General features: G+C 42.1%; 1 protein-coding gene across 1 annotated transcript; it reads right to left on the reverse strand.

Annotated features, from left to right (window-relative positions):
* Positions 1-1,341: 1,341 nt before the first annotated feature.
* T265_15690 (hypothetical protein) lies at positions 1,342-11,435 on the reverse strand (the record flags this gene model as incomplete). Its single annotated transcript, XM_009178948.1, has 5 exons — positions 1,342-1,494; positions 2,228-2,474; positions 6,291-6,416; positions 11,082-11,272; positions 11,310-11,435. Coding segments are annotated over 5 exons (843 nt in total), but the record flags the coding sequence as incomplete, so codon positions are not given.
* Positions 11,436-11,855: the final 420 nt, after the last annotated feature.

Here is an 11,855-nt window from a genome sequence, read left to right on the forward strand (position 1 = left end):
CAGAAATTTTAACTGGACACGCTGGATGTTTCTCCTCCCAAATTAACTGAGTAGGCGCCCACAAGCGGGGCACCACACTAATAAATTACATTCCCATAACCACGCCATTTTAAAAGCATACACGTAAGCATAGGTCCCCTTGTTTTCGCAGTGCTACCTAAACACCCCAGCGCATTAGATATCACGTTCATCTTTGTTCATGCATCGTTTTTTCCTGCATAAACATGGTTCTGATAACCAGTCGGATTAGTATAGATCACGTTCCATACTTGCAGCCCGCCCTCCAACTCTCCACACAATATGGACTAATTTCAATCCACGACGGGCGCAGTCAATTTCGCTTTTCGTATTATACCCATTTCAGCGAACAATTCTCGCCTAAAATCTCACTTAGTCACACACCACTTCCCGTTGCATGTGGCGTGGTTTCGAGATAAAACTGTGGGAAAGGACGTACATTTCTAACTGTCCTTATAGGAAAACTGAAAGATCGTCAAATAAATACAGTATCCTTGCTACTCAAGAAACTACTGGCCTGAAGCCGTGTTCGTTCTGCTCAGCGAGTGTTATATCATACCTGATCCTGTGTATAATTCAGTTTCCCATTTATTGTCCATCTGTACACTCAAATTGTGACACTGTCAATTATCCGGGCACCATGTGAGCGTATTTGGCCTTTCGTGCACATAAAGACGCCGTACATCCCGAACGTCTGACTGCAGCTGGAGAGTCTAGAAAACTTTATTCTCGTCCAAAAATATCAGTCTCGTGTATGTAGGTTCATGTCATTGAATGGTGAGTTAAGAAACTTGAGATACCATCAAAAAAGCGATAATGTGTGAAGACAATTGAATCATCGGCACATCGACATATGATGTGCGACGGGCTAAAATTACCTGTCCGTTTCGTTTTCGTTGTATAAATTTAGCCTCACTCTCCATTGTCCTTTACGCTGAAGCCCATTTCGCTCGCAAAAATCATTTGAAAACGTGATGCATGTGGAATGCAATGTATTCGACCAGTACGTTGTCAGTATCTTCTTAAATGTCCAATTTTTCTATGTTGGTCGTCCAACGTTATCAAGGAACAATAGCGGTTCGTATGCATGACTGGATATGCTCAGTTCAAAATTTTGAATGAAATCACCTAAAAGTCAAAATCAATCGGCAGGTATCAGTGCTTTTCCAAAGAACCGAAATTTACCCACGTTTCTTCTCTATTTCAAGCTGCCCCACCCTGGTTGAAGGAAGCATGGTGTACTACAATGAACCTTGGTTTATCTGAAGCATGCAATGGAAATTGAACTCCACAAAGCGAAATTCTCGCATGACGCGTTTACTATGGGCGGCTTGCATCGGCGAGTCCAATTCGTGCGTTTCTCAAATCATACACTGCAAAGAGTTTGTACATCAGTTTGTGTCCGCATTCCCAACCGGGCAGACCAATGTTGGTGCGAATGCCCGATTTGCAAACGAAAGATTTTCGGTCCCTTTTCTATAAAGCAACATCGGTAGAGCAAGTGAAATATTTGACAAAGTAACTGTGTACAGCAATAAAGCATACCCAATACACTTGGCATACAAAGAAGGGGTGCTGACGATTGCCATCAAAGCATTATTTATACGCCTGTTAGCTGTCGTCTGATTTTGGCAAATTACATTGTGTTCAGGGTATACTAGGTGTTACCGTACCTCGGTGCCAGTTTGCAACCAATATTGCTCATTCAGTTGTTGATTCTTGGGTGTTCAGTGAAGCGCAAGCAAGATGGACTTAAAACTAACACAGATCGCGGATGAACCTATCCGATCTTGAGGAAGGGGGCTTCATAAACACCAATGAAGTTGGACGAAAAACATACATATGTAACAAAGGTAGTCAGCGAAAAGGTAAAAGGCACCCAGCCGTGCACGCACAAATGATTCCGTCCAGAATGGTGATGACTAACTTGATTTGCAAGCAAGCTTGCTTCGTCAGGAGGTTACAAATGCTAGGCAAATGTGTGACGAGCTTTTGGTATAGGCCTCTTTGCGGGTTAGATTTTTACCCACTTGATAATACAACTTTGTCATGGGCTGATGGAGGTTGATTTATTATGATTTATTTAAAAAAATGCCCAACTTGCCCAACTAAAATGTCTTAAAATCTAGCAAGCGCATTCAACCTTACGAATCAAACACATGACAGGTAATAGCAGATATTTATAAGACTTTGTAGATAATGCACCTACCGTTTCCCAGATCTCATCCATTCTCCAGTGAACATGCAACGAACCAAATTGAACGTGCAACTGAGGATACGAATCGGCTTTGTCGCAGTTCAGTATATTCTCTCCCTGACTAATTCCGTCGGCAGGCAAATTCAACAAACGATGAATTTGATTGATTTGCTCTCTGGGACCATAGAAGTAAGGAACTGCAGTGCTGAATTGAATGTTGCAATCTTGCTGACAAACCACGTCCTCTCCCAGTGAAATTCTACAACAAGTATGCCAAGAGACTGAACCCCAACGGTATTACATACCCCACAAGGATGACCAACAGATCAAACAGAGTCAAAGTCAGCGGAATTTTAATCAGCTCGAAACGGAGACAGTACAGTAGAGAAAGTGATATCTTTATATGCTATGCCATGCAGCTGCGTCACGTAACCATTTACGACTGTTTTACTAAAAAGCTGATTTTGTGCTTTGCTTTAGTTTTTACACCACAAGAATTAGCTAAAAAAAAGTCGGTTTAGCACAGTTTGAATGTTTTGGTTTTCTAGCGATAGCTTCGGGAATCTTTCAGTGAGTTTGTTGGCTCTAGTTGATGGCGTGTCAGAATTAGCCAAGCACTGTGGGCGATGGATGCTATGCATTGAGGATATTGGCTATAATATAATAGTTCCACTGACTAAGCGATTGGGATATATCCGCCAATGTCAGTACCCATGGATGCGCATTCCGGGAGTCGGTTTTTGTCAACTCGCACTAATTAGTTGGTGATTTTAATCTTTATTGCAAATCCATTGTCTGTCTACTACTTTGTAACTTTTATTCAGTCCCATTTTAGGCAAAGTGCGCTCTGCAAAGCAGATGGTACACCGGCATGTGCCGTTTCTTAGCTAACGTAACCCATGAAGCAAGAGTAAATTATCACACTGAGATCAATCTGGAGTGCCCCAGCACTGCTAATCCAATGTTTTACTAGACCGAAGTAGTGATTCTTCATCAGCTGGGCGTAGAGGCAGTGCTTTTAAAAAACAGCGGATCGCAGAGACACCCTTAAGCAGCAAACACATTTCGTAGCTTCAGAGTGCACATTAAGATTTGCGGGGAAGTTTTGGGCTTTTTGAAATGGCCTGCATTTTCGAAGGAAATGAGTCAAGCAGGGAGATTTCTCGTGTGTTTGCAACGTAAGTGTGCAACTAAAGCGACACCTGTAACTGTACTTTTACGAATTTTCCAGCTGTCCGGCTAAAATTACTGAGTTAACGGGGAACAAAAGTTTACAGTATGCCTCAGAAAATCCTGGCACCGTTCAACAAACCAAAAGTTATCAAATTCAGACTGTGACCGAAAACCTCTGCTTCCAGTAACACTCCTGTGACATCGAGATTCCAGAACCAGAATAACGACATTTTTCTATTTTTGGAACGTCAGAAATATATGAACAAGGCATAAAAACCAACGCAGGCATGTCCCAAAAAGAACTCGATAGTTTTGAGGTTTGACGGTGTGGCCACACCCGCACAACACACTGGGATGTATTGGATAATTTACGTGAAACACAGGTTGATGAAGTGATAGTGGTCTCGTTTGCCGAAGAGAGTGCTGTTTTCCATGGCCAACTCAGAGTGGCGTAAACAGAGAGGTGGCCAACCCTTGACTTGGCAGAGGAGTATGAAGGGGATCACGGTTGAAGACACTACAAGATATGGCTGCCAACCGATGTCAGGGGCGTTTTTGTTGTCAGGTTCTATGCCGANNNAGTGAATGTGTGGAGGTGTAGGCACCTCGAAATGATTGTGTTAAGCTAGCACTAAGTTCCTGCCCCGTCCACCTTTATCCTTTTCTTTACAATAAGGCTTTCAAATAAGTCATGGTTGTACGGCAGTGAAGCATCGGTGTTGAACACTGATGTCGTGGTGTCGATGATGATGATGATGAGTGGTCTCGTTAACACAACTCTGTGGCAAAATATTGCGTCGTTTGACATTGAATTAAAATAAATTACCAACGGGTGTACTTGAAACAAAAGCAATTCCACAATAGTTCTTTGCAGATAAAGAAATATGAACCTAAAATCAATCAATTACTCAGTATTACATTGCTGACCTGCAATACATAGTTTTTCGCCTTTGCTTCTTATTGTGTGGGAGATAGCACAGTTTACTGCTGCACCAAGCCAAGCAAATCCCAAATGATCATGCGGCTTTTTATGGTCCACAGAGCTGCATTTATCATCCTGTTTATGGCGTTCGTAGAATTTAGGCGGCTAGTTGCTAGATTGCCACAACACACGCATAATGGCAGAGGCCAATTAGTTGGATCAGTTTTTCAGAACAGATACCAAACTGTGTATTCAATCGCGTGCGGTAATACGTTGCAGAATATTTGGATTCCAAACGGCGTCCGAATGCGCTAGATAAGAGGGTGAATAGCGACCGCGGGAACACTTTTCAGTTCAATTATGTCACCACTGTGTAATTATCTAGGCGGCGATTGACTGATCGAGCTTGAGTTGATAATATTCCACCATCTACGTCCATTTTTGTAGTTTTCTTATAGGTCCGTCTTGAAATGGTGTCGCCATATCATCTATCGTCCTTCGACTTGATACTCTGCTGGTGAATGTTCTAGTATGCGTAAATATTATTCGTAAACTTGATTGATATATTCGGAATTGGTGTTGCTATCCGATTTCCCAGGATGAGATTATCTCACTGGGTAACTCCGCTTGGCATTTCTAATACTGGTTGGCGATCCCGTTGAGTTTGAATGGTTGGTTAAATGCACTACTTTGTATATTGGTCTGCTCTAACCACTTGCTTCTGCGGCCAGATGGCTCAAATTATGCCTCCAATTCCACACGCATCTCCTTCGATTTCTGTACAGTTTCACCATTTTTAGTTGTGAAGTCCTGTCCGTTGTTGTCTGAGAGCTCTGCTCATATTTAATGGGTCCGCTGTCGGCTTTTGGAAGACCTAGCAGGTTCGGTTTATTTATTTTCGCCTCACCTTTCGCGTTTGATGCACGGCAGTGTCTAACCTCTGTATCGTCAATGAGTAGAAATTGTTTTTCCATTATACACAAGTTGTTTGTCGGGAATGCCAGTGTTCGGGCAAACTTTCAATGTCCTCGTGAACACCTTGCAATTGCCGTTCCTAACAATTTGAAACCAAGTAGGTAGATGGAATATGCCCAATCAAAACTTTGCCGATGTCTTCTCCCCTGGTGTAGACAAAATATTTGCAAGCCAGTTGCCAAGCGAGAAGATCTGACCAATCACCAACTGATTAAAAACATCACCTTTTAATTCAGAATGGTGGAATTTATTCCAAAATTATTGATACGTTCGATAAATTGGGCTTTACTTTTTCAGAAACCAATGGCGACTAACAAAAAGGACATTTTAGCTAATGAGCATTACATCCAAGTTCTGAGCAAACAATCCTTCGATCAGTCTTGATATAAATAGTAATTTTTTAACCATTTAACTATTTTCGAAAAATTTTATTTTTGAAGGGACTTTCTGACAGAATGACTAGATCAAAAGCTTTAAGCGATCGTCAGTTATTCAAGTCAGCTTTCGAAGTTCCATTTTGTCTATACCCGAAAGTATTCTCTCATTGTTTCGAATACCAATGTTTTTTTCTCTACCGATCAGTTATTTAAGGAACTGGCGAAAAAAATCTAAGCGGTCTTAGTGCAGGCTAGATGCATACATGGCACACGGTTTTCGTTTTCATTCCAGTAAGCCTTCATTCGAGTAAGCCCACAATTGATACATTGCCGGAGAGCAAAAACGTCGCAATAAACTCCGAATAGCCTTCACAAATCCGTTTGTCACTGGAGTTCAAAGCTTCTAACCGTTGGGAACTGGCCTGGTTATAAACAATGGCGGCAGAGAATAAAACTAGCTTGCATTGTAGTATATTGTCTTACGCGTAGGGTTTCAGCCTTCATATGTGGAACGAAACATGCAGAAAACGGTGTTAGTTCAAGAAACTATTTCACAAAATATGTTCATGTCAGTTGCCTATGTGGACTTCAGAACCTTGCAAAATACTGTCAGCAGTGTTGGACTCACTTTGTAGCTTGAATTATCCATGAGTTGGCGAACACCACGGGAAAGTATAATAACTGTCCATCATATCGGTAATCATGAACTCCACCAAAGGAAAAAATCCCGTTTCTGTATTCTCCGTCTTCATCCCTGCGTGGAAATCAATAGACTATAGGCCACAAATCATGAAATCGATTTTGTTTTCATCCTGCATTGCTACTCAACGGCTTCTAGTCTTTTCTGTTTTGATGTCAAGTGATTCTAAAGATTTTAGCCTGGCTTTCGCTTGCATAACACGCCTCTTCTCTAAAATAGCCGTGAGATCAGAAGGCCTGCCTGTTATTTTCTTGGCTCATTCAGTGGTTCCTTTGTGTGCGTGAAACATGTCAAAGCACAAAGTATGGCTGGCCTGAGTGTACTTTCACATTCGAAGCTTAGGGTGTGGATTACTTGTTTTAGTGGCACTTCTGGTACGTTTAAGTGACATTGCTGATGAGATATGGAGTTTCACAACTTTATTTCGCGTCCCACCTAATCTACCAGCTTATTATTACAGTGCAGGCCTCGAGATCAACCACCAAGTTGCATGTTTGGAAATTTGTATGGCACCCGTCGATCGGATTTCGGATAATAATTGTACTTTACGTTCACCGATTTCACAAAGTAAGAACTGTTGGTCTGGTATTACTGTTTCCATTGTAAACCACATGTGTGGCAGGCATACCGGATCTTTTCGGAGTTCATATATCCCGAGACAAAACGATTCGCATAAGTAGTTGTTCAAGTTTTCCAACTAAACCCTGTCTAACTCGGTTAAATAGCATTGCACAGATTTTTCCTCTTACACGTGGGTAATAAGCAAACTGTGTTCTCTAAGTTAAAGGTCGAATTGTGTGTTTCGATGTCGGGCTGACGAACCTTGATTTTCCTGGACTTGCATAATCAACATGTAGTTTTGTAGATGTTGTGTTCAGATTTGTCATGTGGGTGAAGTTAATTTACGTTGAAGTGACAAAATATGCTATGCGAATGTTTCATCTATCCGACTAGTAGCCACTAGATGGAGGCAAATCGATTCAAACAAGATGGGCTGATGTGTAGCGTGCCCAATACGCACTTAGTGAACTACCCATCCATTCACCAGCCACGTATCCAGTTTTGCCCGGTTCCTCTTGGGACGACTACTAAAAGGGAAGGCTTACCACGACTGTTAGTTGGCTCTTCGTAAGCTAAACATGTCATATTAGCAGTGCATATAGCAGTGGAAGGAAATCAGGGAATTCTTGGTGTGGACCTAGTTCATTGCTGAAGCTAATCTATTCCACAATAGCTTAGCTTCATTTGCAGGTCGACATCCATGCTTAAAATCAAATTATAAATGCTGCAAACCTAAGGCATTTCGGGGTTTGCATGCAAGACAAACGAGAGCAAAACTGCTCGAAACATTTTGATGTTCCATCCGAGAGCAAGCGAGAAAAACCTGAAAGGTGTTTGTCTTTGGTTTGGCTTTCAATTCTCACATGATTTCTGACGCACTACTGCACTTGTCCGTTATTCTATCAACTACGCACACTCATTAATAGCCTGCAGCACCCAGTACTTGACAGGTTTACCACCATTGTTCGACCTTATAACTAATTCCCACTATATGGAGAATACGGTCCTGTCTTCAGTCAGCCTTGGTTCGTCGAAGACCGAATCTGCATGCTTGGTCAATAGTCGGACGACCATTTTGCTCGGCACTTATTCAAATGCGTCCAACCGTATGTCAGGTGCTTGTCGATCAGTGTTCCATAGTTTCTGAGCAGGATGTGGTCTTGGGCACCCTTGGGAACTTATTTTTGGTCAGCTAACTTAACAAATAATTCGGGCTTTCTTTTATTAGATCATGTTTGGTAAATTTAATATAATACTTCAAGGTAACACTAAGACCACAGAGTTCGATCTCGCACTTCGTCTAATGTCCACCACACTTATGGTGTTTTTTCTCCAACTGAGTCTCCTCTATCAAATGACTGCCAAATCGTGACTTCCCGGGGTGTATAATTATGGGTCGTCTAATGTTAAAAGCCATATTTTATGAACAAATCTTACCTGTGGGATGGCTAAATAGGTCTGAGACGAAAAGGGAATAACACGCTGAATTAAATGCCAAACAGGTTTCCCATGTACCTTTCTGAATGATGCATTCAACAAAAGCCCGATTGACATTATCACAACGGTGAGTGGTCAAATAAAAACGAATGTTAGTGGTGTGCAAATTTGTAGGTCATTTTCTTTCTTGCTTGGTCCATTCGTGATTTGTATTGCTTGGTGGTCCGCCTACCATTAATGTGATAGGCTAGTTGTGCACCTTCCTTTTGTGGTAGATTGTCGTCCCTATCCCGTTTGTTTCATACTCAGCTTGCGTTGTATAATCACGCGTTAGGCTGGCTGATTTGCAGGTCTTATCGCAGCGGGTCTCCCGTCATTTTTCTCTCAAAATTTTTATGTTCTCACGGCGACACGTGGTGCTGAATGGAGGTTTTGTTTTGTCCACATAGTTGGGTTTGTCCATGATGAGTCATGCGTCCCTTATTCGTGAGTAGTATGGTGGTGGTTAAGTTGTTCTACAGATTTTCCAATGCTTTTTTCAATATTCGAGAGCAGTTGTGGAGTCGTGCTTCGAGTGATATAGGGCACAAACACGGATACGTCTTGGATACGTCTTGAATACGTCAAGACGCGGCGTTATCGATAGGTATCAGATGAAATATTTGTAGAAAAATTTAACTAATTTAATTTACTACTCGTGAAAAATAAACGCATGACTGTCATCATGTACACATCACATTATGTGGACAGAGCTTAAGCTGCGCTCAACGACACTACTACGCAACGCTATCTGAAAGGTGAGAAGACGCCACATTTTTCCAAAAAATTGTTAGAGCCGAAGCCGAACGAAGGATTTTCAAGCCGCTGCAACCAACTAATATTTGCATATAAGAGTTAAAAAATCCAAAACTCTGCGCTTCAACAGTGTCAGGAAATATCACAAGGACGCCACATTACTCTTATACGATTTCGGTGACACCAAGTTCTCGAAGAAGGAGGAAAACAACGAAGGGCTGTCGGTGATAGGTACGTTCGTCACAAGTTTGCCCAAAACACAGATGCAAGCGGAAGTCCACGGAGTGACAATGCATCGGGATAAAATTGTGAATGACTGAAGCGACTACCTAAACTGGTATAATCAGAGCTCCAATCGGCCACCAAGCAAGCGAACTCCAACACGCAGCAACACCTTGAAATCCGGTGGAAACAAAAATGGAAAATTTTCAAAACTCATTCAAAGAACCGGCTACCGAGACAATTGTTTCTGGAGATTTCTGAAGTTTTGTATCGTTACCAATTAAACCAGGAAGCTTGAGCATCAATTAGGAACATTTGGCAGAGGGTCACAGATTCCGGAGCAGTCAGGAGCATCACCGAAACCAAAAGGGAAATACAATGCAAGCAAAACGAATGTGACCTGTAAAATTAAATTCAAGTATTGTGAAAAACACCGCGTAAGAAAAAAGGGATTAAACTTTCAGCCAGTCAGTGTGTCCATGGTTGCTATTTGGAAACAGAAGCAACTCGCATTTTTCGCAATAAATAAAGAGGCAACAACACAAATTCCACTGGAACAGCGTCAGCATACTAGAACGAGCACGAAATTGTGGAACTCCACTAATGAAGCACCAACAAACGAAATACAGAAGTACAAAACTCCAAGACGAACAAGAAAACAAACAATAAATCAACAGAACGCAACTGAAAAGCTATTAGACTGAACTTTCCAACTGTCATCAACAAATCCTACTACTAAACTAGCCAAAATAAAGGGGACCCCGCTCCAAGGAGAACTGCATATCAGCCAGCGAAACACATGAATATTAAACTCAAATCGGGTATGAAGCGATCGGCATAAGGACGCCAACCTACTAAAAATGGAAGGTTCGAACTTGGTCCATGAAATAAGTGGTAGGTGGACCACTGCGCAATGCAAATCACGAACTGACCAAGCACGTGAGCCCGTCGTAAGAGATACAGACCACAACGCAACACATATTACGATAAGAGCCATTAGAGTCTAAATATGATGGTAAGCCCATCAGATTATGGCACACAGCCATCTTCGTAAGCCACCCGAGCGAAAGCTCGAGGAGGGGGACTGCTCACCCGAAAGCGCAGTGGAGATGTCCCCTGGAATCTGGACGTAACATCTGCAAATCAACTGTCAGACTCAGCGAGCAGACCGCCTACCATTTGACCAATCACCACTAACTTTATCAAATTTTCACCTCATTGACATTTATCCCTTTTTATTTGGCCGCTTCTAGTGCTGATTTTGTACTGCGGGCATGTGCTGAAAACACTTAAGTTGACTTCTAGGTGCTCCATTCACACTGCGCGAAACTACTCTTACAGGGAAACTTTGTACTTTTTCTTATATTGTGTTCAACGATATCCACCAAATCACTAAATAAAAGGCGAATTTGTGTCCGCACTTGTGGTGCCATCCTGAGTGACCTGCTATGTGATCTGTTGCCCATCAAAGTTACAAAGCTGACAGTGATCCAATAAATTTCCGAATGCACTAGTTTATGGACTGTTCCAGTTATTCCAACACATTTGTGTATGATATCCATGGTAAATTCCTTGACAAACTTGGTGGTTTAGCAAAGAGTTTCGGGTAAATAATCACACACGCTGCATAAAATGTGATGCCTGAAATTGCGGACTCATTGTAACTCATGTGTAACAAAAAAAGCCGGACTTTTGAGAACTCACGGGCGAAACCAGAGTGTGAATACAGGTTCCTGTGGAAACAGCCTTAGAAGGGACTGAGCAAAAGTTTCCGGCAGGATTTCGGAAACAGGCGCAAGTCCCAATTTTCCAGAAAAATGGTCGAGAAAATATGGACGCCATTGCAACTTTTCGATCATCTGAAAAGTGAATCCTGGATGGATGTACTCGCCAATCTGCACTCAGTCATTGACAACTGATTAATTTGCATACCCGTAACACGTCGGTATTGATCCGTCCTTCGAGTTGTCGATTGCCAACAGCACTGGAAGCATGCGCGCCCAAAGCTTTGGTCGCTGAGGCTTCAATCTTATAGTTTTCGAACTGCACTTTTTTGTAGCTGGCAAGTGTGACAACGAACGAAGTGGCAAACGAAGTATCTACTTCCAAACTTAGATATTGGCCTGGGGTGCCGATCGCAATATCCATGTACAAATAACCCTGAAGGAATGTAACGATCGAAACGGACGCGTACACCAGGATGTAGTTTAAGACTTTGTGAGTGCGCCTCCCGCTTCTGACGTTTGAGCTCGGTTTCCCGTTTGATAAGCATAGTCTCGTTTCTTATTCGTCAGTGTTATGGCAATTAGAACACGTACCTGATCGGTGCAGCTTCTACGCTTGAAAAATACCAGTGTAGAAAACACAGGGTTAAATAACTTCCAATCATAGGACAAACTGGGATAGAAAAATATTTGAAGAAAAACAGCTTGCGTGAACAGAAACCCCACGGCTGTTCAAAAGTGTTCACAAATATTT

The sequence above is a fragment of the Opisthorchis viverrini genome, assembly GCF_000715545.1.
Source record: "Opisthorchis viverrini unplaced genomic scaffold opera_v5_736, whole genome shotgun sequence".
Classification (NCBI taxonomy): domain Eukaryota; kingdom Metazoa; phylum Platyhelminthes; class Trematoda; order Opisthorchiida; family Opisthorchiidae; genus Opisthorchis; species Opisthorchis viverrini.